The sequence below is a fragment of the Poecilia formosa genome, unplaced genomic scaffold (assembly GCF_000485575.1).
Source record: "Poecilia formosa unplaced genomic scaffold, Poecilia_formosa-5.1.2 Scaffold69, whole genome shotgun sequence".
NCBI classification, from domain to species: domain Eukaryota; kingdom Metazoa; phylum Chordata; class Actinopteri; order Cyprinodontiformes; family Poeciliidae; genus Poecilia; species Poecilia formosa.
Genome location: NW_006800008.1, coordinates 1,580,778 through 1,605,587, shown reverse-complemented (window position 1 = coordinate 1,605,587; position 24,810 = coordinate 1,580,778). Strand labels below are relative to the sequence as shown.

The 24,810-nt window shown below is 40.3% G+C and overlaps 3 protein-coding genes across 5 annotated transcripts in view; 2 read left to right on the top strand and 1 right to left on the bottom strand.

Annotated features, from left to right (window-relative positions):
* Positions 1 to 1,776: 1,776 nt before the first annotated feature.
* On the top strand, positions 1,777 to 4,569 carry myf6 (myogenic factor 6). Of its 2 annotated transcripts, none has more exons than XM_007555284.2 (3): positions 1,777 to 2,379; positions 2,617 to 2,710; positions 4,204 to 4,569. In XM_007555284.2, the coding sequence occupies exons 1-3, from the start codon at positions 1,861 to 1,863 to the stop codon at positions 4,311 to 4,313; spliced, it is 723 nt and encodes a 240-aa protein (XP_007555346.1). In that variant the 5' UTR covers positions 1,777 to 1,860; the 3' UTR covers positions 4,314 to 4,569. The 2 variants fall into 2 exon arrangements, with proteins under 2 accessions (XP_007555346.1, XP_007555347.1); XM_007555285.2 differs by having other exon boundaries at positions 1,783 to 2,379; positions 2,620 to 2,710.
* A 3,456-nt stretch (positions 4,570 to 8,025) lies between these two features.
* On the top strand, positions 8,026 to 10,751 carry myf5 (myogenic factor 5). Its single transcript, XM_007555282.2, has 3 exons — positions 8,026 to 8,544; positions 9,319 to 9,391; positions 9,573 to 10,751. Exons 1-3 carry the CDS (start codon positions 8,092 to 8,094, stop codon positions 9,767 to 9,769), a joined length of 723 nt encoding a protein of 240 aa, XP_007555344.1. The 5' UTR covers positions 8,026 to 8,091; the 3' UTR covers positions 9,770 to 10,751.
* Positions 10,752 to 13,489: 2,738 nt separating this feature from the next.
* The window catches only part of lin7a (lin-7 homolog A (C. elegans)), a 30,800-nt gene continuing 19,479 nt past the window's right edge, over positions 13,490 to 24,810 (bottom strand). Inside the window, exons 3-6 of one of the 2 annotated variants that reach the window (XM_007555281.2) lie at positions 24,584 to 24,655; positions 20,238 to 20,447; positions 19,626 to 19,840; positions 13,490 to 15,591 (exon numbers count right to left, since the gene is read on the bottom strand). In XM_007555281.2, the coding sequence (XP_007555343.1) occupies positions 15,567 to 15,591; positions 19,626 to 19,840; positions 20,238 to 20,447; positions 24,584 to 24,655 (522 nt within the window). In that variant the 3' untranslated portion in view covers positions 13,490 to 15,566. Of the gene's footprint in view, positions 15,592 to 19,621; positions 19,841 to 20,237; positions 20,448 to 24,583; positions 24,656 to 24,810 lie in introns of both variants that reach the window. The other variant, XM_016673068.1, reaches the window with a different exon arrangement.

The window sequence follows — 24,810 nt, the reverse complement described above, 5'->3', positions numbered from 1 at the left end:
ATAACAGTGCTGTTTTAGGCACTATAATAAATTATCTTAACTGTGCTTGAAACACAGTTACCTACATTTAAATAAATAGGAAAAATATGTCTTCACTGATTGAAATTGTATATTTGTAGTTAAAGATCCATTGTGGAACCTTGGAAAACGTGTTTTACCGCAGCATCAAGTCAAAGACAACTCAACATAGAAAGTGTGAAAATCCTTGTGGGTTTTTTTGGTTTCCATTTGCTTTTTGATCATTTCCTTGTTGTTCTTTTATTTTCAAGAGATATTGCCACCTTTGGCAAGACACCTTTATTGTTAGAAAGGTGATGTAATATTAGTTTATTCCTTTGTGTTTAGTTTTTGGTTTGTTCTTGTGTTCTGTTCTGTGTTAGTTTAAATTCAGCTCCCTTTGTGATAATTAGTCTTCCGCCCTCCGTTTTCCTGCTTTCCTTCTGCCACATCTCCTCTGTAATTTCTCCATATTGTTCACTGTTAAAGAAATCTGTTTTTAGACACCGTCAATGTCTGCATTTTGGTCCTTCCCCTCCTACATCATGACAGAAGGTGAAAACCAATGGAAGTGGACTGTATCCATTTATATCTTTGCCTTTGACATCAGAGGTAATTCTTTCCATTTTCCCTCCATGTCAGCCAGCTCTTTGGTGTCCAAATATAACCTTAACAAAGATGTTGAAAGTCAGGCATGTTTGGCCAGTATCCTATGAATGAATTAATCATTGCAGCACTTTTCATAGACATAACATAACCATGAAAGTAAAAAAAATAAACATAAAGGACATAAAAAGATATGAAATCGCATGGAAAGTATCCATAAAGAATGAGTAATCTGTAATCTTTATAGCAAATGCCTGGTTAAAATATGCAAATGCAGCAGTTTTTAATTAATCCAATGTTTCATCTTTGGAGACAGGTTATTCCAGGCTTGGGCCCATAACCTTAAAGGCTGGAGTTCCCTTTGTACTCAGGTTTGTGTGGGGAATGACTAATAAGTTTGAGTTTGAGAAAGAGATCAGGAAAAAAAATAAAATACATAAAAGCTGAGCCTAATATCTATGCTTCAGCTAGACTGTTAGCTACTTTAAGTAATTATTCTTGAAACACTGATGAGTTTGGGTGTATGGATGTTTGGGTTTTTTATAGTTCTGTGAAAAAAACAACAACTTCTGTGTATCAAATGATACAGTGAGGCTGAGAGGAACAGTTCTCAGCATGGCCAGCCATAACATTGTGCCTTTGATGGAGAAGTCTCAGCAGAGTGCTGTGGCTGAAAATCAGTTTGAAAAGAATGAAAGCAAATAAAAATTCAACTCAGCCTTCTGTTGGATTTTAATAAAACTTCACAAAAGAACAGCGGCTTTACAAGTTTCTGAAAACTATGTTTTCTGTCCTTCTTATAAAAGGAAACTGGCCTTTGACACCCAGTTAATTACATTATTGGAAAAGAAGTGGAAATATTGTTAATTCATACAAAGAAAGATATGATTTATGCCATTTTTTAAACATGGCAACAACTTAGCTGCTCCTCTGAAGTACAATTGAAAAGTGAAACAGATTTCTTTTTAGACAATAACACCGTAATGCAGCCATTTTGTTCAGATGTATTTAGTTATAGCACCTGTCATGAAATTTGAGGTGACTCTTTAATAGCTTCTGAATGCCTCAACGTATTTATTCCCAACACAAAGTCAGTGTGCGGCCGAGACCCATTCAAAACTAATATGCTTGTTGCAGTGTGGCAGCCAGTGTTGGATAGAGTTTCACATTCTATATATAAGTCTGTTGACTGTGTCCCCGCTGCTCTATTTAAATGCCAGAGTTCCACTGTCAAAACGGAGAGAAGGACGCAACAATATGATGGACCTTTTTGAGACCAGCACTTATCTTTTCAGCGATTTGCGTTACTTGGAGGAAGCGGATCATGGGTCTTTACAACACATAGACATCGCAGGGGTCTCTCCTCTGTACTCCAACAGCAATGACAGCCCGCTGTCCCCAGGCCAGGACAATGTCCCGTCGGAGACAGGGGGGGAAAGCAGCGGAGAGGAGCATGTGCTTGCCCCTCCGGGTCTCCAGTCACACTGCGAGGGCCAGTGCCTCATGTGGGCCTGCAAAATCTGCAAGAGAAAGTCGGCACCGACGGACAGACGCAAGGCCGCCACGCTCCGGGAGAGGAGAAGGCTGAAGAAGATCAACGAAGCTTTTGACGCGCTAAAGAAGAAGACCGTGGCCAATCCCAACCAGAGACTACCCAAGGTGGAGATTTTACGCAGCGCCATAAGTTACATTGAAAGGCTACAGGACCTGTTGCAGACTCTGGATGAGCAGGAGAAAATTCAAAACGGAACTTCCTTGAACACCAAAGAGCTTAATGTAAGCTTTTACTGATTCACTCTCCTCAGAGGAAATTTCTCCTGGCGTCCAGTTGATGTTCTAAATCTGTTCCAATGTGCGCCTGGGGGAACGAAATGACTTTCAAATGACATCAAAGTCCATACTTGAACTTTAAATGGATTTTTGCCTGCTTTGTTACTGTGTATAGTTTATTTATATGAGCATTTAGGAATTCCAGATTTGTAGGATGAGTAAAATCTTCCTGTCTTGCTTCAGCAGCTTGCCAGCGATGAGTATCAATGGAAGAAGTCCTCTGAGACCTGGCGGACCTCTGCTGATCATTCCAACGCAGTAATGAACCAGAGAGAAGGTACATCTGTCAGCAATTTCTTGCAATTAGCAGCTAACAAACAGAGTATTGCCACAACTGGCAATGTGCAGATTCTCATTTCTTTCAGGCTTGGCAAAGCTAACCGCTGTGACCACCTGCAGGCCAAAAGACAAAAGCAGATTTTGTTCAGAAGTGTCGTAAGGCAGTTTGAGCTGATGCAAACCCAATGCAAACCCAATAATCAATAGTTTTCATACTTTCATCATTGAGCAGATGATGCTTCTTCACTTTTTGCAAGTGACACAAATTGTTTAGCGGAGTTGCATCATTGTTGCCTTTGCCATGAAGTGAATTTTTCTAGTTGAAAATATTGTCTGTCAGTGGGATTTGCAGGAGATATTGATCTGGACATTTAGACTTTCTTGTTTTCTTTACATTGATTTATATTCTTTCATGGCCACGAAAAAAATAAAACACTTAAATCTGACTTGTTCCTCCAGAAAGTTAGTTCTCCTCCTTCATGCTTCACACTTATTATCGATGCTGGTTCCTCTCACGAACCCATCGGCATTAATTATGATATTAAAGTCGGAAATGTCTTTGTTTTTAAATAGTGTTTAGTGGACCGAATCCTCCGTAGATTGGGATCACATTTGTGGACCTGCACCTCATGTTTTGTTTTGGTGCCAAGGTTTTTTGTCTAAGTTACATCTTACAAGAGCAGGTGAGGGTACAAGTGACACATTTTAAACTTCGCCATGTCTAACGTGCTATATTTTTAAGTTTTGTGGACAATGAACCACGTTCCACTGTTATAGCGTGGGCTCACACTGGTAGGATGTTTATGACTTTAAGTTGTTCAACATCTCAGATATTTGGTAAACCAATCTCGCTCTTGGTCATCCTCTGGTATGTTCATTTCTCTCTTTTTCTTATAACATACCTGAGATTTTTCACTTTGCTGTAGATAGACACAGATTTGTGATAATGTATTCACAGAAATCCCAATGCTTATGGGCCGAAAGGAAAAAGAGCTATGTCCTGCTCTGCTCTACTTATATAAATTAATATACATTTCATTAAACACTGTCTGCATCAAAATGTGTATTATGGGACTCATTTTCAATGTCTTTGGTCTAAATTTGGACAGAACATGTCAGCTAAAAGCTACTTTCACTGTAGTTTTTCTTGTCTAAATAATTCTATCAATAGAGGTTATGCATCCAGGACAATTACACAAATAGACGCACAATGTGCAGTGCTCCCAGTGTTGATCATGGTAAAGACAGAAGCAAAGAGTACATATAAATCAATTGTTCAACCATTGTGCAAATTAATTAGAAGTTAATGGTCCATGTTGAAGCGGTATTTATGCACACTGATTGATTGACTTCACTGTCAAACAAGGTTTGGTTGACATTTTGTCTTTTGACAGCAAATGTCAACTTTTTGTACATCATACAAGCATATTACCCTGGCTTCCTATTTCTTCTGATTAAAAACATAAGTAACACACTTTTCTTTGCTTCCAGTGACCAGTGAGTCTTCTGCGTCCTCCAGCCTCCTGCGTCTGTCCTCAATTGTGGACAGCATCACAAATGATGAGAAACTCAACTTTTCCGCTGAATCCTCAGAAAACTGAAACAGTCTGAAGAGTTTTTTTTCTTGTTTTATTTAAAATTTCCAATGTTTTGCTTCTAATTTGTCTGGTTGTGATGCATCATTTTGGCTTTTTCTCACTTGAAACAGGAGGTCAAAAATTTGTACATATTTTATATTGACATGATTTATGAATGTATTTATTTTGCTTTCAAAGCTAAACAGATTGTTGAAACTTTGCATTTTATTTGAAAATTTGTACACATAGCTGACCAACAATAAATCACTTACTCTGTTGTGCGTTGTTTGTACAGTTTTTCAGACTTCAACTGCATGCTGACGGCTGCCCCGTTGATGTTTTGTCTTTCAAAAATTGATCAGATTTTTGAAAAACAAAGACATTCTTTGTTCATTTTACAATTTGCATCATGCCAGTATTTGTCACTTAGTTGCTTATAAGGAAAAGCAAACACAAGTAGTAAAAAAACTCAGCACTCACACCAGCGTTCATGGCTATTAGAAGTCCATAAAAACTGCCGAAACCGCTGTGGAGCGGTTCGCTGCCAGAGAGCTTGTCTTTGTTCACCAGCAGGCCTGATCCCACTGCAGTAATCTGAGTCTCCTCCAAACACTGCGTGCCTCCACGCTCCTCCCCTATCACATGTTGGGAACACGGAAACTTGGGCTCCAAGCACGAGTGCAAACCCCAGTGGGTTAATACAGTTATTTTAGCCGTTTGGTCTTAATTCATCATCGCTTGAGTCTTCGTCACATGACAAAGCGCTTACATGAAATGCGTGGCTCAATGCCAGTGGCTTGGAAATCCAATCGGTCCTGTTTGTCATGTATTTACGTGACAGAGAAGGGGACGGGGTTTGATGCTTGATGTCGTGTTGCACGATGGCTCGCTCTGATCTCTGCAGACGACTCACCGTGCTCGTTGACCTTTGGGACTCAGGCAGATAAAGCCTCATGCAGAATGTCACAGCTGCTCACCAGGTTTAAGGACAGAAGACCAAGCAATAGCATCGACTCGGTAAAGAAAATAGCTAGGTAGAACATGAAGAAATGTTACTCCGGGTTTCAGTTTACAGGAAGTTTCTTCAAACAGTGCTTACATTTGAAGGTTATTTCCTCTGTAGAGATCTGTGTATGCTGAGTAACTGCTTGAGGATGTTACAGACTCTCACCAAGACTTTTTAGAGAGTCATTTGGAACAGTTAATGTGAAATTTTGATTTTTTTTTTTCTACTTGTAAAAAGTGACTTTAACTCAACGAATTACACTCCTATAAATATGTTTGGCTCAGTTGGCTGCAGAAGAAGCAGCAGATTAAGGTAATAGCAGGGATGCCACCCAATCCCAAATAGTTGGAGCTCAACAACCAACTACTATTCATAAAAATACCAGCAGAAAGATGTAAAACGCTGCACATATCCACTTTACTAATGCTTATAATAATTTCTTATAGAACAATAAAGAGGTATAAATAGATTTTATTTTTAATAAAATGTATATATAAATATTATTGGCATTTTTTATCAAAAACAACGTGTTTGACTGAATATCTGAACGACACAATAATATTTATTTAGTGTATTTGTACCCAAATCTGACAGGGATGTGAACAAATTTAGGCTTAAATTTCTCTTTCGTTTAATTTCCACCTAAAATGAACAGACTGTCAGCCTGAGCTGCGCCGCTTCGGGTAATTGTACCGCTGACAGCTCGTAAGGATACAATGCGGATATTTCTCACAATGTGCCAAAACGTTTGGCCAGCCCTGTTCTCTGGGAACCGCTCACACCTAAGAAAACACGCAGGACTATCAGCCCCTGAACTGCAGAGTTTGTCCGAGGGGCCACAGCTGAAGAAGACATCGGCCCTGCCGCAGCTTGTTTAGATGCTCAGAGGATCAAAGGCGGCTTTAGAGGCCGAGAACGACATCGTCAATGAGAAAACCTGCCTAATTGAGCCCCGGAGGTTGATTGGCGCAGCACATGGCGCACTTTTTGGATGCGGACAGGGAGATTATACTGGCGCGCTGTGATGTGATCTCCGTCCCAGACTGGTCTCTTGGGAACTTTCTGGGGTTGCTTTTCTGTTGTTCTCAAGGGTCAAAGGCAGAGTTAAGTGAGGGGCAGGGGGTGTTGTTTTAGTCCCACCTCCTCCACGTCTGATAACCCTGTTTATCGTTATCGCAGCATATTTTTTTTTCAGAATGAGTACAAAAACATAAAGAAAAATTAAAAAAAAATTAATTAAAATTTGTATTAATCTGCTGTTATATTTAAATATTATTTTTCTGCATATTTATGAATTAAGGAGCTTAATGCCTGTTGAAAAACAGAGTGAAATATCAAAAGATTCTCTCTCAGGATTATTTTTCACTCAGTATGAAGCAAAAGAAATGGAAAAAAAGAAAACTGACAAAATAACATTTTGAGTGGCAACACCATTTGTTTGGCAGTGAGCAGAGAGAAGTGTGCTGCCAAACCCTGCAAATCTGAACGCTTCTCATGGCAAGATGTTGAAGGAAAGTTCGGGCAACTCGGAGCGCTCAGCTTCCAGGTTTGATCCCCCACCTCATCCCCCTGTTATAGCATCCCACCTTTCATCAGCTCTGACTTTTAAAACACTGCCTTCACAGACTAATGACAATTATATGGTGTCATCAGCAACACACAAATCCCAGCGAGATCAGACAGGAGAAAGGCCGGCCATGGTTTCCTGTGCTTTGTCTAAGTGCAGATATGAAAAGGAATTAGACAGTAAGGTGTCTAATTCCTAAATAAATTCACTTTTTTACACACCTTTTTATTTACTCTGTTATGTAAATTGCAGTATGTTTGACAATGACCACATTAAGTTAAGCAGAATCTTTCAACAAATAAAATAAAAAGTACAGAATCCAAGTGCAAACCTTGAATTGAGATGCCAAGATTTCCAACCAAAAACAGCTCTGCGTTTAAAGCCTGTTAAGCTGTTGGTCGTCCACTTGAATAAAAACGATTGCACCATCATGGCCATCTGTTCGGTGCTGTAATGTGGTGCTTAACCTGCGTCATTACCTTTTAACGGTTAAAATTTGGTCCACGGAGCTGAGGTACACAGCGGTGTCATTAGTTTTAATGAGCTTTGGCAAACAGGGGTCAGCGGTCTCTTGCAGCACCTTAAATGATGAGATTTGGCATTTAGACGGTTTGCCACTGTTTTGTGAATTAGCTGGGGCTTGAAATGTTACACCTTCCCTTGCAGCTGGGCTGCATCTGCAACGCTGTGGTCTCCACGGTAACGACTGGCCAGCATACTGCTGGAAGAGGTCGCCCTGCTTTGCTGCACACTTTGGCCGAACAGATCGAGCCCTCGGTTGTTTTGTTAGCAAAGTGTAGCTGTAAGGTACAACATGGGGCTACTTACAGATTAGCTAAATCAAATGAAGCCAAAAGACTCTTGAGAAAAAAAGCAGATGGAGTTTGAAACACCTTGGAAAGCTGCATGCCCAGCGTTCATCGTGAAAATGGGGATGAGTGGGAAACACCAGTAGGTGCAGATGTGGGAAACTCTGCAGGGTACTGGGGGGTGAGGTGGTGGTAGGGATGAGGCAGGGAGGGAACTGAACAAACTCCAGCCTGCCTTCTGGCTGGGCCAATGGGCCATGGTAATTAGATCTGACCAATGTAGGCCCTGGGCTTTAGCCTAGGGGCATATAAGGGGGGTCTGGGGCAACAGACCCCTCATATCACTCAGAGGTCTCCTCTCTTTCACCCAGCAACTTTATCCTCCTTCGTTCTATCCTGACGCCTTTTCTCTACCAAGCCATGGACGTCTTCTCCCCGTCCCAGCTCTACTACGACAGAGCTTGTGCTTCCTCTCCAGACAGCCTGGAGTTTGGCACCAGCATGGAGCTCACGGGCTCCGAGGAGGACGAGCACGTCCGCGTGCCCGGTGCCCCTCACCAGCCCGGACATTGCCTCCAGTGGGCCTGCAAGGCCTGCAAACGCAAATCCAGCTTTGTGGACCGCCGGCGGGCCGCCACCATGCGGGAGCGCCGACGGCTGAAGAAAGTGAACCATGCTTTTGAGGCTTTGAGGCGCTGCACCTCGGCCAACCCCAGCCAGCGCCTGCCCAAGGTGGAGATCCTGCGCAACGCCATCCAGTACATTGAGAGCCTGCAGGAACTGCTGCGGGAGCAGGTGGAGAGCTTTTACAGCCTACCTGGAGAGAGCAGCTCCGAGCCAGGCAGCCCACTGTCCAGCTGCTCTGACAGCATGGTAAGACCACTTGCCAGTATGTTTATTGGGTTTACTTGTGGCTATAAAACCAATTCAGTTAAGAACAAGCAGTGCATGATAATTATGGTGCTGCAGCAGATTTGCAAGATTTCATTATCCAGATTGCTTAGAAACCTACCACCTGAATTTCTAGGAGTTTTCTTTTTTCAGGTTGTAGTGTTATAATGCAACACCTATTTTACAGCCTTTGCTCTGACCTCGTTGAGTTTCCATTATCCATTCTTTTCAATTCTTTTAACACTTAGTCTGACCATGTATCAGATTATTAAAAATAACCCAGTGGACTAATGGCTTTCCCACCACCAAACACTTTATGGCCCCAATAAACCCAACTAAATCCACCTTACTTTAGTCTGGCAGTAGAACTCGGGCGCTTTCCCCCGCATTCCATCCTGACTGCATGTATCTGCACCACTGCCAGGATTTTCTGCAGATTTACTCGGAGAAAGTGTCATCTTGCACAAACCGGTGTTGCTTCCACTGATGCAATCGATTCGCCACGCTCCAGGCTGGGCAAGGGAGGGGGAGTGCGCCCGGGCCACTTTGACTTCAAGGTGGACATGAAATAAAGAAGCCCCAATAATGCTGGAGTTTAGGATTTATTAGCCCGTCCAGAATATGATAAAGGACACTGGCTGTTTTTGTACTTTCTTGGCCTGGTCCTGCTCAGGATTCCTGTATGCAACCATACATGATGTCAGCTTGTTTTGAGAGATATTTGTTGGGTCAATTTGATTTCTTGTGTTCTCACAGGCGGGAAGCAACAGTCCAGTGTGGCAACACCTGAATGCAAACTACCGTAATGGCTTTTCGTTTGCAAAGAATGGTAAGACCGTATTATTAATTGTTCAACTAATTAAAACAGAGGACATTGTTTATTTAAATGTAGCATAGGAATGATTTTTACTTTATTATAAAGGGTAGCTGTTTCTCTTGAAACCTGCTAAAATGACCTCTTAGTTAAGGCGTAAGTGAGTAACGTTTGTGTCGTTTTTTGTCTTTTTCAGACGGTATGGATGACAAAGCCCTCGGCGCCTCCAGTTTGGAGTGTCTGTCCAGCATCGTGGACCGCCTGTCTTCAGCAGAGTCCGGCTGTGGACCGGCCTCTCTGAGGGACCTGCCCACCTTCTCGCCCGGCAGCTCTGAGTCCCAGCCCTGCACGCCAGAGAGCCCGGGCTCCAGGCCCGTCTACCACGTCCTGTGAAGGGAAACCCACGCTTCAATGTGGATAGATTGCCGCGGGGGCACGACAGTTTCTTCAGACGCCAGCTGCTCTTGTGACAAAGTGATAGTAAGAAGTTTTTTGTGCAAAGCGGATAAGGACAGCAAAGTCTGAGGAGCCGTGGCAAATATCTTTCATTTTTTACATGAGATTTTGTAAATATGTAATATAACGCCAATTTATTCTACATGAGCTATAATACCCAATGTGACATATTTAATGTAATGATGCATTATTCAGTTTTAAAATATTTAAAATGTTATGTTTTTTTCAGTCCATGTTGTTGTGTTTATTAAACTTTATGTTTAAACGTTCTGAGGGCTTTAAGTTTTCTATGGCTTATGTATTATTCACGTTCAGCAGAGTTTTCAGAAAGGCAGAAGCACATTTATAGTTTTCATCTTTATATTTGTGTGATTATTACTCCCCATTTAGTCTGTTTGCAAATGTGTTTTCCAGTTTTCATTAAAGAAAATCTAAAATGCTCAATTAGAATAACAGATTCCTTTGAGTTCCAATGAATTTTGGTGCTGTGGCAAAATTGACAGAGTTAAACACAGAGTTTGTCCGTGATAGTCTCGCCTCTCTGCGGCTAACAAGGCTTCAGGATCACATTTGAGGTCAGCTGACATCATTTGTTATTTTGTGCTGCTGTGATCACTCATGTGGCCTTTCGTTCGTGGATTATCTTAAAATCTATGTACTCATTCCAGAAAAATAAGAAAAATGCCCCTTGCAATGTAATCAAGGAAACAAATGGAAGTATCTCACTAGTTTTAAGGTGCTGGTGTGGTTTTCTACACTCTGTGTACCTGTTTGCTCACTCTAACCAAATGTGAGCCATCATTAGCGCCCCTCATTATACCACCAGCACTAGTGTGGAGAACAGATGGCCTCTGATGGTACTTATCGGGTGACTTAGGGAGGGGGTGGTCAGGTCTTATTGGGCTCCAAGTAAGCTATGTGTGTGTGTGTGTGTGTGTGTGTGTGTGTGTGTGTTTTTAATGCACCACTGGTAAATTTAAAAATAAAACTTTTGGTTCCCTAAATGTGCTTTTTGCTACTTTTCATTTTCTGATCTGATATTAAAAAACAAGCAGACTAGAGATTTAAGTTACTTGAAGAAATGAAAGAATTAATATATAATCTGATATATAATAGTAAGTCTGACTTGACTACATTGATCATAATACTAACAACAATAATGATCGAGTAATGAATTTACAACTTTCTTGATGCTTATTTCCATCACTTGTAAAAATGTATAAAATAATAGTAAAGTAAAACCTACATTTAATGGCAGAAGTATAATCTAAAAAGGAATTAATATAACTTTCATTAAACATTCTTTTTTCTGCAAAATGTATCTTATTTATATATCATCTGCCTTAGTTTTTTGTTGTTATTCAAAAAAATGGTGGATGACAACATTTTGAAAGATGGTTAAGAGAAAGGCATATTCATAACCCATGAATTATTTATAATTCATGGGTTATGAATTAAATCCTCCTTTGCACACGAATCAATTCAAAATTAAAAGTGCTTTAGTAAGGAATTGTTGTGCCTTAAAATAAATTTTTAAAAAAAAGTAAGTAGTGGATATTTCCTCCATTGAATAAATGTACATACACTTAAGAGTGATTTTTTTTTTTTTATGTTTTAAACTGCAGATTTTGATTTTGAATTTTACTTGTTTACCAGAGTCCCAATGTACAGCGGTAGTGCACACGCATTAAACTCCAGTCCTACTGAGCCGGTGTCCTGCAACCTCTCTGCTTCAGCACACCTGACTCCAATATTAGCTCATTCGTAGAGCTTTGTGGAGCCTGACTGCGTGCTACTGAGGAAGTTTGGCCATTTAATTCAAATGTGTAGGACAAGGGACACAGCCAAAGAGTTGCAGGTCACTGCCTTGAGGAACGCAGTTTTAAATCACTGCTTAAAATGTCTCTCTGCGTCAAAACACATGTATTACTTAATTAGGTAATTTGCGGGATTCTGCGAAACGTGAGTGCATAAGGAAGTAATTCAGTCATATCATTCAGGTTGGTTGAAGCAAAAAGCAAGATGGATGACATACAGTTAAGTCCATGCTTGTTTCTACTATTTTTTAATTATCTTTTGGAATGAGCTCCAAGTCTGTGAGGTTAGCATGCTTCCTCGGCACGACTCTCATCCTTAGTTCTGCCCACAGATCCTCTATTAAATTTAAATCAGAGCTTTGACTGAGCCACCAAAAACGTTAACATTACTTTCAGTCAGAAGAAATATATTATATAAAATCAAAATCTGCCAGAAGTGTGAACTATTTTAGATTTAACTGATTCTGATTCATGTAGAAATGTCTCAGTGTCTGGAGCCAGTTTGTATTTTACGTTTCTTTGGATTTTATTGTATTGCTCCCATAGTTATTCAACCAGGAATAAGGGAAATAAGAGCCAAGGGAGGCAGCCAAGGCTAACTAACAGCCTTATGACAGGAAGAACCTACAATCAAAACTTCTTCAAAAAAATGAAATGAGAAAAAGTTGTTTAACCCAGATCTTAGTTTTTTATGAAAGTGCAAAGTGCAGGACAAATATCAGGTAAGAAAGCAGGGAATATAGATATATTTTATCCAGATGAGGGAACAGAAACAAATTCACTCCGTCACTTTTCTTTGTCTTAACTTTGAATTCTCATGCTTCTCAGGGGAGATTGCTGCAAAACAATGGATCATGTATCTCTGCATGTCTGCAGCTCTCTTCCTCGTTTTTAGCAACTGGCAATACATCTTCTGCTGCATTTGACTGCATTATGTTTTAATTTGGATTGAAAGGACTGTTGGATCTGGATCTGTCTTCATGGGCTGGTTTGATTTGTTTATGCAGTTTATTTCTAATGACATAAATAAGAGCTGAGTTATTTACACTGACAGAATGGGCTCGTTAACAGCAGATCTGCTGATGAAATCGTTCAAATAAAAAAACTTGATAATTTAATACACAGTATTTTAAAATTGCACTCGACATGTTCAGAAAGCTTCTGTGATGCTGTTTTATATTTTGGCGATTACAGTTGTCAGTTTGATTTTACAGAATTCTTTCATCTGTGAAACCAGAACCGGAGTTGTATTTAAGCTCTGCAAATCCACTTCTGCCTCTGAGCCAGACAGGCTTTTATTCCTCTATTATCAAATGCAGATTTCTGTTCTCTATTTGCACCAAGATACTCGGAGAGTAGCAGCGCCTGAAGGCGAACACAATCAGTGCAACGGGCTCCCTCGCTGCTGACGTGTTGCTATGAAACATTCCAACAGGGGCCTGTATTACAATAACCTCCACACATGTATGCAGCCCCACAGAGTCAGCTCCAGTCCAGCAGAGTTGCTAGAAATGAAAACTTTGATATAACAAAGAGAAACTTTTGTCACTTCTCAGTCATTGCTGATTGATATGAGAGTGGAAAAACAGCAAGGAGTGAAAGCTGTCAGCTGTAGTTCTCGGTCACACCACAAGGGTGAGGTGTTTCATGTACGTCACACATCAACGTGACGTACGTGAGTTTAATCTGTCCTGAGGCGGATTGAGAAAGGAGCTGCAAAGCCTGACCAGAAGACAGCAACTTTAAAACCAGGTGCTTACATTAAGAATTTAATCAAACTTCCTCTCTTAGACAGGATTATCAAATCCGGACGGAAGAGACAACAAAGCAGCACACTGTCCACGAGAACATATATTTATTTATACAAATATAGTATGTATAACAATTGCATATCAACAGTTTGTATTTTTTTGTGTGTGTCATCTTTACGATACAGGACTATCATCCTTCAAAGTGTAAATCAATTATGAAAAAGTACCTGTGTTTTAAAGATACAAAAATGATATTTCACTTCTTTTTCGCATTTTTGGAGAGTGATTCAGGGACAAATACGTTTGAGTCCAACATAGAATATCACCATAGGTACCGCATTGTTTTTGGGGAATGCTCTGAATTATATGTGTTATTCAAAATGGTGTCTAATCTGCGATATTTTATAGTTCTGGTCAGAAGCTTGCTTACAGTCACCCTGTGCTTTAATGTCATCATTTTTGCTTGTTTTCTTTTTCAGGGTTGATTGATCAAAAAAGATGCAACTTCAGGGAAATTTAAACATAAATTGAGTTGAAAAGAGTTGATGTTTTGAGTGGGTCACTCAAAGTGTGATGTTAGCCTCCTATATTCATTGCTAAGCAAATTTTGATATGATCTTTGTCCAGTTGAAGCACATTGTTCATAAACTCAAAGATCCTGGAACACCAGTGTCACTACACACAGAGAAACAAGTTTAAAAATGTAAGTGTCTCAACCACAAAAGATGCTATTGTTTTATAATTCTGGCTAAATGAATCATTAAAAGCTCAAATTTAACCAGATTCTCGCCAGTGGTGAGTGTATGTAAACTTCTGACCATAACACACACACAAAAAAATCATTCCTATGGCCTTTTAATTTTTTTTACATGACCTAGATTCTTTTATCATTCAAAATATGTTCAGAAAGTGATGTTTTTAAAAGTCTGGGATTAATTTTGGAATAAAATGTAGAACAGAAAATCCAGAGCCAAACTCACATGGCCAGGGAATCAAAGAAAGGAGTGTCAACAACAGAAAAGAGACAAAATATAAAACTTTAAAACGGAAAAGACAAAAGTCTGACAAAAAAAGGGAGCAGTTGGCAGCAAAGGAGGGAACAGAAGTAAAGATGGGCCTAATGGGAAGGTTATCACTGTCATGTTGTAGATCCGATACGTTACTGTTGAAAAAAAAAATAATTTTTAAGAGGCAGTAAATTAAATCCCAAGCCTTCCATTCATGATTGTTAAAAAGGGAAAAACACAGATTTATTCTCTATTCAACAAGACATTTTTAAATAATCCGTATGTTTAAGAAAGAATATATATGAAATGATAAAACTTTAAATCTAGTCTAATATACAATATTCTGAAAAATAAACATAATTCTAGCATACTCTATGCACTTGGATGACATTCTGTTAGTCTGTCGGGAACAGAAGTTTGATATATCTCTTTTATATATTTTCTAGATAAATTTCAGGGGAGATTATTGATTTGAAGGTTTTTTTTCTTATAAATATCGCACAGTAATTTTACATTTCTCTTCAAACGGTGCAGTGGATTTGAATTCGGAAACTGCCTTACAGTAAATGCAACTCTGTTTGCTTTACTGCGATCTCAATCACTCATTAACTCTGCGCGCGTATTTAGTCACGAACTGAACCAAACAATGTGTTTTATTGCTAAAACTACAAGATATAAAATCTGTTCTTGCTACAGTATAGAAGGTAAAAAACAGTTTATCGAAAAACGGAACGAGAAATCATTCATGTGGGACACAAGCACCAGAATTGAGGATTTGATCGAAACACCACGGTACAAATGAGATCTATGGCAAAAATGGCTGAAGCTCTACTGCATATTAGATGGAGCGGTTAAAAATGAGCAACTGGGGAAAAAAGAAAGCAACAAATGCAAAAAAGAAGGGGAGATTTAAAAATCCACAATTGGGGAACAGAAAACTATAAAAGGGAGTACAAAGTTAAACCGGACAACTTTCAGCATGTTCGTCAAAGCACCAGTTTCACACCAAATTCTCTCTTTGCTCAGTAATCGGTGGTTCACTGGAAGGGAGAAAGAGGAAGTCAAGAGAGCGTTTTTGCTGATTTCCTCCACTACAAAGAGATTCCTTTGGGATCCTAAGCGCATGTAGGCGATCTGTGAGATCCGCCCTGCAGGGCTTTTACTTCTTCTTCTTCTGGAACAACCTGTGGGTCACAAAGCAGACGGAAAAAGACAAGCTGAGAGCCATGACTTCACATTCACCCAGAGTCCTCTCTAACCTTTCCCCTCCAGAGCATGCAAAATTAAGCTGCACTCAGGTGGCATCAGCTTGGCAGCTGGAGCAAAATTCTGTGGTCGATAAAACAAGATCTCTTTTCAGATAACTGCAACTCCTCAGCAAAGGCATGTTACAAGCTCCCAGATACCTTCCAACACAGGCAATGTGCCAAGTTTAAGCCAACTCATGTTCAGGGATTACAGAAAGGCCACAGAGAACCTGGATGCTTGCCTGTCGCCAACTTGTCATACAAACACTTGAAAAGTTGGAGATGTGTTTCCTATGAGAAACTGACATTTAAAGCTCCATCCTACAAGAATCTGGTGGATACAAAATGTCCTCAAATGGGCATAAATAATGTAATACAGATAAAACAAAACAAAAAACTGTTTTGTGAGTAGAGTCCAATCAAAACAAGATTTTACCATTCGACTTGAATTTAACGCGCCATTTCAACCAAAGGTTTGTAATGCGCTTCCTAACCATTTTTTTATTTGTAAGTATTGATTTTATTTTTTAGCCATTTAGCCAAGAATCTGTAGAACCATCTGTCTCTGCTAATGACATCTTCAATACATTTTTGATCCCAGGCTTAGTTTATGGACTGAACAGACAGAAACAGTTACCATTATATATTTTGAACTGTCGATTTTATTTTTGAACCATTTTTTAATGGTTCAAAAATAAATTTTACATTTTGTTAAGTGTTGATTTTAGTTTTGAACTAACTTTTATTTTAAAGTGTTGGTTTTATTTTTGAACCATTTACTTGCAAAGTGTTGGTTTTATTTTTGAACCATTTTTAATTTAAAGTGTTGGTTTTATTTTTGAACTCTTATTTATTGTGAAGTGTTGATTTTACTTTTCAACCCTTGTTTATATTGAAGGGTAGATTTTATTTTTGAACCCTTGTTTATATTTTAGTGTTGATTTTATTTTTGAACCCTTGTTTATATTGAAGTGTTGATTGTCTGAAAGACCTTAGACATGAATTGACCCATATGGGGATTGAACCACTGACCTCAGCATTACCAGCACGGTGCTCTAACCTGCTGAGCTAACTCACCTACCTTACAAACTGTTGAGTTTCCATGGATTTAAGAAGAACTTACATGATCTTACCACAATGAAGATTTAATGAAAGTGCTTATATTCTAATGTTTTTCAAAACAACATGCATAATATTTTATTTTCCAGAGATTTTGTATTTTGAAGTGCTGATTGTATTTTTAAACTATTTTTAATTTTTAAATGTTGATATTATTTTTGAAGTATTTTTAATTTTTAAGTGTTGATTGTATTTCAGAGCTATTTTTTTATTTGTAAGTATTGATTTTATTTTTTAGCCATATAACCAAGTCTCTGCAGAACCGTCTGTCTCTGCTAATGACATCTTCAAGACAATTTTTTGATCCCAGGCTTAGTTTATGGACTATAATGTGAAATTAGGCACAAGTTTAAGTTTGACCACCAAGTTACTGTTCTCTCTGAGACGATCTGTGGTATAAGTACTTGACATGCCAATTGTTGACATTAGTCTCTAACAAAATTTGTATCATCTACCAGGAACACTGCAAAGAGCATGCGTTACTGTAGTGTAGTGGTTATCATGTTTGCTTTACACGCAATAGGCGTCTGGTTCGAAACCAGACAGAAACAGATTTTGCAAAGGCCAACAAGAGTTCTGTGGTGTCATGGTCTGTACTCTGATTCCAGGCATCCCAGTACAACCCTTAGTTAAAATTTTCATGCGTTGGATCTCACATCATCAACTTTGGAACCTCAAACTGAAACAAAGCAAAGAAGTTCAGTTCCTGTAGTGTAGTGGTTATGACATTTGCTTTACAGGCAATAGGTCTCTGGTTCAAAACCAGACAAATCGTTTTTGTAGGTTATGCATCTCTTGAGGTGCAGTGAGACAATAAGAGCCTTCCTCTTTCCTGATGGTTCATTTGCCAATCGACTTCAATGTAGGCTTCTTTGAAATCGAAGCTACTTTACTTCAATTACCAATTGGCAGTTCTATGGCGTATTGCTCAAGGCTCGCGGGCCACATGTGGCCCCCCAGCATTTATAGGCCAATGGTTGACTTAAAATAGGTTTTGAGCACGAATTGACTACAAACTACATCTCCCACAATGCATTCCGACTGTTACCAGCCAACATTACGGCTTCTCGCCACTAGAGAGCAGCAGAGTCCCCTCAAGCTGCTTATTGATTTGAGACATCTGAGACATCGACAAGCTAACATGAAAACGTCCAAGAAAAGAAACATCGATTTACAAGTAAGACTGAGAATGAAGATGTGTGTGAGTTGGCGTCAGGGCGGCAGGTCGCGCTAGACGTTATCTTGACCGACAACATAAAAAAATCGGTCATGTACTATTTTTATCCGTGAAATTACAATCATATTAACATCGGCTATTTATTTGCATTTCATGCGGTTTAGTTAATATTCACCGTGAAATTCACAAATTAAGCAGATAAATGCATCTACATTTTTCTCCGTAGTGACAAAAACCACTGACTGAGGCCCCAATAACTTTTAATAAATTAAATTAAGCGACTTCACTTAAATTAGCATCACTTCACCCGCTGGGGTCTGAACGCACTTCTTCCTGATTCCCATCTGCAGAAAAATCTGCGCTAATTCATCAGTCAGTTGGATCTGTCTGATCCAAACAGATCAACTGAACTCTGAGTGTTTTATTTATTTGTTTTTATTTTTTGTTGCGTGGTTTCGCTTCTCCGAAACGGACAGATGTCACGTCTGCAGCTCCTCCAGAGCGCCGCTCTCCTGTGTAACGTGCACCAAGACAGCTCCATTTGTTAAATCCGCTTCTGGCTCCTCAGATGGATTAACACAACGTTGCATTCTCTTTAGTTTTCTCTGGTGTGTAATGGAGACTTGAATTTAACGCGCCATTTCAACCAAAGGTTTGTGATCCGCTTCCTAACCAGTCGCTCCAAAGCGTCCGGTCCATAACTCTTCAACACGCTGTCAGCTCCGGTCAGAAAGACGCATTTAGTTCAGAGACCATGAGATGATATTCAGAAAGGATTTTTTTAATTAATTGTTTTCAGTTGCCTCTGAACTAAATGTTTGCGTAAAGTCTATAATGTCTGCCCATGTGACTTGTTTTTATTATTTGCTTGCTCACCTTTAAACACTGATTTAAATATGGTCATTTTTAAACTGAGCAGTAATTTTACATCCATGGAAACTCAAATTTTAAATTTAAAACTTCAATACATAAAATCAGTTATTTAATAATAAGAGGTGGTGTTTAATTTATTTTTAACACTGTATTTTTATACATTTATGCTAGAGGTGCCCTAGTCTAGTTTTCCAGAGCTTTAGATGGTTCCTTCTCTAACACACCTGGACCATCGACTCATTATAAGCCTCTACAGACCTGAATGAGGGAAGTCAGGCTTTTGTCTGGGGTGTTTTAGCAGGGATGCACTCCTGATTTGTACCGTCAATGTGGCCCGTTGAGGGGGGCCAATATGCTGAAGTGGCCCTCGGTGAAATTGAGTTTGACACCCCTGCTCTAGCTGATGTGTCAAATCAGAGATATATTTAGAAAACATACCAGAGCTCTGTCTGCTTCAAGTTTTAGCCCCTGTGGTATCAAGATTTTCCTGAAAAATCTCAGGTTAGGACTAATATTTTTTGTTACAGAGGAAATTTTTAAAAGACTAATGGTCACTACATCTATGAAAATTAATTTTCACACTTGGGGAACAAAAACACTGACATACTTTAATGTATTTAGGCAAATTCAATCAATTCTGTGATCAGTATTGGGTTATAACATAAAAGTTCAAATAGTTTTTTGGCCCTACTTTGTAGCCCTACTTCAGACTGTTGGTACTCTAAGACCTTTGGCGTAAACCCACGCATGCTGCTGGATCCCCCCACCCCTCACCCTTAAAGTAATGAAGCGCCTCACCTACGACATGTGATTCTGCTGAGCAGCCAGATTCTGCTGCTGCTGCTGCTGCTGCATCAGGAGCTGCTGCTGCTGACGCCGCCGGGCCGTGCGGAGCTTCTCGAAGCGCGCCTCCATCTCCTCCAGCACTTTGGGCGTGTAGCGCACCACCAGCTTCACGCTGTCTTTGGCTGCTTTCAGCAGCTCCACCGCTTTCTCGTGATGCTCTCCTTCTACGCTCTGCAGGGAGAAACGGGGGGATCGGAACAGGTGTCTGTTTCAATATGTTTTTAAAAACACCTCCTCTCACGTTAACGGCTTCAGATTATGAGAGAATGAGCAGGCGGACTCGGTCTGTTTTATTAATAAATGCTCTAGTGAGTAAGGAAGCTTCTACTGCACACTCAGGACATGCACAGCATTTTGACCTTCATGCAGCTGCTTTCCTAATTGCTCAGACTTGAGATCAAATGCTTCATAAAAAGCTGATGAAAATGCACCAGTAAAAGGACAGAATTTGTTTTTACAGGAAAAAACAAAACAAAACAACAACAACCATAAATCGGCATGGAGAAGCTTATCTAAAATGTATCTGTCTTTATATGCAGCGTAAAACTGAAAAGATGATCAGACCTACCACGCCGTTGACAGACAGCAGCTGGTCCCCTCGTTTTAGACCACCGTGTCTCTCGGCCACGCCTCCAGGAATGATGCGGGAGATGTAGATAGGTGAGTTCTGCTCCTTGCCGCCCATCACGTTAAAGCCCAACCCTTCCTCTGTTTTGGGAAGCTCCACCACCCGAGGGTGAGAGTGACCTTCGCTGGCTGCAAAGGCTGCAACTGTGGCCTTAAGGACAGAGGAAAAGAAAAAGTAAAATAATAGCCGCTAAACAGAGGTTGGTTGTAACGTAGGGCTGCACACAAATATCCTTTATGTGCATCAAATATTATGTTTAGAAGTTCTTGTGAAACATGCATGAATTGTAACAAACACATTTTTAATCATATTCAGCCATAAACTCATGTTAAACATGTGTGACTACTAGAGAAATCATTTTGAGTTTTCATTAGATTTAAGCAATAATGATCAATTAATAAGAATGTAAGTCAAGTATATACGTTTTTTTTTTTTTCTAAATTACCAAAAAGCTTCGAAGAACTAGAGCATTACAGTAATGTTCCAGTTAAATGTGGCCGCTGACGCATGATGACAAATCATCTAACTGGAATTCCCCCCTACATAAAACCAGTATTTAAAAACTAAAACAAGTTTTTTTTTTCTTTCTTTCGTTTGTAGAGTTTTTTCTACCTTTCGAAGGAGCTTGTTTTGTAATTTCACCAGCCGACAGGTGGCAGTCTGAGGCTTCAGTGATGCAGCTCGCATGTGAATATTTGTCCAGCTGTTAATAACCGTCATCTACAGCCGCCGCTGTTCATGAAAGCTTTACGAAAAAGTCCAAATCAAGTGAAACGTGTGACGCAGCCATTCAAAGATGTTTTTTATGACAAAGCGACAGGGTTTAGTCAGGGCTGGGGGGGTTTTTATATTCAACGTGAGAAGTTTCAGGCTTTCTGTGCACATGGATTAGCACATCTAAGTTCAGGACGATGAAGCTGCCAGACAGCTTTCCCCCTCGTTATCTCCACCAGCTGTGGGGTTCCTTTGAACCGCAAGCCTTTCGCTTTCAGAACAAAGCGCCATGGATCTTTTTAGCCGAGCCTAGGGAAGTTAATGGCAGAAATACACTGAAAGAGACACTCCTTTCCCACTGTTTTCCATGGGAGCTTCTGTGTTAAGTCAGCACCGTTTATCACAGCTGAGACATCATTACAATGTTAAAAACATAAAGGAGGGGTGTGTCAAATTTTTGCAGATGTCCCATCTACTTTGAGGCGCCACAGCTTGCCAGTCTTTGCTCATACTTCAATCCCCAGAGTGTCCAGATCCAAATTAATTTCCGGTGAAACTGTTTCCCTAAATTATCTCTCTTCCCCCCCTGCAGCCTGTTTTATTGCAGCGATCAAAAAACGTAGCAAATGCCCCTTCCTCCTGTTTTCCTCTCTGTTCTCCGCCATGTCTTTGTCTGCGTCTCCTCTTTCGCCCTCCGCGTCCCACCGTGAAGGCTGCTTCTCAGCATGCACACCGTCGCCTCCCAGAACTCGCAGCGCATCGACCTTCACAACTTTATCTGGGTTTGTGCAAACAAAAACATAATCTGGCAGATGGCCGGCGCCTCCCGAACACAGGAGGGATTTAAATGAAAGGCTTGCCGGAGGACAGACACCCTGCACTGTACATGCAAGTATAGCTTAGAGTATCACTTTATTTTTAGCCTCCATCTCTCTCTCTCTCTCTCTCTCTCTTTTTTCCTGAAAAAATACCAATGAGTGATCGATTGGATTAATGAGGCCCTAAAAGAGGGATGTTCAGGTTAAACACAGGTCTGAACTGCCAAGAGATTTGCTGTCTTTGCTTCGTGAAATACTTAGGAGGCAGAAAAAAAATCAAACAAGGTCAATAAAGGATTTTTTTTTTTTTGTTTGCAATTCAATTTCTAGCAACAACTCCAGTTTGCAATGCATTTCGTTTTGCTTTCCAGTCGGCTGTTTCTGGACGCTCGCCATTTTCATCTCATTCAACACGGTTTCACAAAAAGCAAAAGGTAATCGGCTCTGCAGCTTTCTGGAAAAACTCTCCTTTCAGGGAGTCTTTTTTTTACGACTGTTCCAAAGAAAATTTATCCGTCTGAGAACATCAGATGTGACAGACGGAGACGAGGAAGAGAGGGCTGATGGTGCTTCTTTGCTCCAGCTGGGGTTTTTCCACAGTGATGGACCAGGGTTGGTGCTGAAGCCTGGTTTTAATTGAGACGTTAAATAAAACGGCTTATTTCAGCACAACAGTCAAATGGAGTAACGACGCCTCGAGGAGTCTTACGTTGATGTATTTGAGTTGCTTAGTAACGCACGGTCGTGGGTTAACCCCTTCCTTGCCCCCTCACTCGTAACATTACTTGAACTCAAGTGTGAATGTGATTTTTAATGGACAAATAAGAAACTAACTGAGCAGCTCTTGTTATTTAAAGCTTTCAGACTAATTTTAACTGCATTCATACTCAGACACACTTTCTTTGTTTTGCTCTTCCAGCCTTTCCACTCCTTCCACCCACTTATCACGATGTGTTGAAGAGGAGTAGACTCAGCTGGACCCCGAACTAATGAGGGACACTGAGCCTGGCTCTTATTTCATGTTTTTGCCTACTTTCACTATCCTCTCCCTCTGCTTCACATAAAACCTCAGACACCTTCATCTCTTTGCTTTAAAGTCTCTGGGGTTTGGTCCCTGTTTGTGCACCGGGTATGTAAAGCTACCAATGATGGTAAAACAAAGACATCTGGTGTCAGAGAGTGAGATGGATGTTATGTAAGTGCAAACAGATTTGAAAATACAAAGGAAATGTTACTTTCATCTTTGAGATTATGTCTAAAATCCAAATGGCAGCTGATTTTCAAAGGTGGTTTCAGCTTCTCGGTCATTTTCGCTGCCCTGTGATTTGAGCTAATCTGGTTTCATTGTGGGTGGAGGAGCCCATTATTTGTGTTGGCGTGTGCATGTGTTTGTGTGGCCGTTCTCAACCCACACACCTCTCTGCCATTTAATCATCAAATCAGCAGCATTTCAGTACAGCCGGTTCGTTTTTTTCCCCCCCTCAGTTTTCCTTTCAGACTTTTTTTGCTTTCATGATGAGCTTTTTAAACCATGTCTGTTTTTTGAGGCATTTTAATTAATCCTATCCGATGAGTATTGTTGCTCTACTGCTCACAGCTCAGCTATTCCCAGAGCTTTGACTGGAATCAGACCTGCCAGTCTGTCTGCTTCATATTCAGCCAGCAGCCGTTATTCCCGAGCGTCCCTTCCTTCAACGTTCTGCCTTCACCTGTCTTTATGTTCAACCCCACGAACCCCCAGCCATATTTTAAGTGACAGTAGTGAACCTGTTATTCATTGGTAGCTTCTTTAAGCATAAGGTCTCTTCGTCATTTACTGATAATGCTTGAGCTTTTCAGTTTGGTTCAGTAGAGCTGGAATCCTCAGTCCATTATTTGACGAGAAAACGGATAGAATAGCTTCAAGTGTTCCTCTGGACTTTATGCAGAAATGCCTGGCAAACGTTTGATTGCTCTTTAAACTCTTCTTCATTTAATCACTATTACAACCATAAAATCCAGTGTAATTCATTGACATTTTACACAGTGGATAAGTGAATAATCAGCAGCAGGTCTTTGGGGATTTGTCTCTGCCAGCATTGCACATCTAGACAGAATTTGTTGCCGTTTCTTCTTGGCAAAATAGTTAAAACTCAGTTAGTTTTAGACACTGTGAGCACCGTTATCCAGAGATTCTGTCATGGCCTTAGTACTGAACTTGAACTAGGCCATTCTTTAACACATTAACTTTTGTTAACTCCTACAGAAACACTGTGATGCAGTATGAGTCTTGTTCTCTGAAATGTTTAAGCATCATGAATTCATGGACTGAATCCCCGTTTTAAATCCTTTTCTTCATTCATCTTCGTCAGTTCAGTAGGATGTTCATGATTTTTGGCTAATACAGCAGGGTGACTCCTGTTATTAATTTGCATCTGCAGATTTTTTTATTTTATTTTTATTTTTTGGGGGGATCAAATGTTCCTCAGGTACTGAAATACCTAAGATAGCGCTTTATCATTTGATGTCAGCACGTAGCCCTTGGTGCAGCCACTTATGCTTTGGCCCAATTACACACATTCTCCTAATGAGGGTCATTAAGAAGGAGGCTAGTTTGTTAATTTCGTTCCAAATGGCTACTGGTGAAGATATCGCCGGCTAATGTGATTTACAGATAATTCTCCGGTCATTATGTGAGACTCTCGGCTACAAAGCGTGCCGTTTTGGTTTCAAACAACGGCCGTCGTCGCGGTAACCCTCCAGAGCGGTCCTTACCTTCGCCGTGGCTCTCGCCTGGTACTCCGGGCAGCCGTTCACTGTGATCGTTTCGTGCATGTACTGGTAGACCTGGAGGAAACGAAGACAGACGTGCGGTGTAATTACACACGACTTTAAAAAAAGCATAAAATCACTACTTTCTACGACCGACTTCCTTCACAGCTGGCCTCACAGGCTCAGATTTCACCGCAACCATCTGACTGATGGGGGGGGAATAGCGTTCT

Bases quoted from the DNA above. Each gene is read 5' to 3' on its own strand.
- myf6 (XM_007555284.2), top strand. From the start codon at position 1,861: ATGATGGACCTTTTTGAGACCAGCACTTATCTTTTCAGCGATTTGCGT. The intron at 2,380-2,616 runs GTAAGCTTTTAC...GTCTTGCTTCAG, and splicing joins TGAACACCAAAGAGCTTAAT to CAGCTTGCCAGCGATGAGTA. The intron at 2,711-4,203 runs GTACATCTGTCA...CTTTGCTTCCAG, and splicing joins AGTAATGAACCAGAGAGAAG to TGACCAGTGAGTCTTCTGCG.
- myf5 (XM_007555282.2), top strand. From the start codon at position 8,092: ATGGACGTCTTCTCCCCGTCCCAGCTCTACTACGACAGAGCTTGTGCT. The intron at 8,545-9,318 runs GTAAGACCACTT...GTGTTCTCACAG, and splicing joins CCAGCTGCTCTGACAGCATG to GCGGGAAGCAACAGTCCAGT. The intron at 9,392-9,572 runs GTAAGACCGTAT...TGTCTTTTTCAG, and splicing joins CTTTTCGTTTGCAAAGAATG to ACGGTATGGATGACAAAGCC.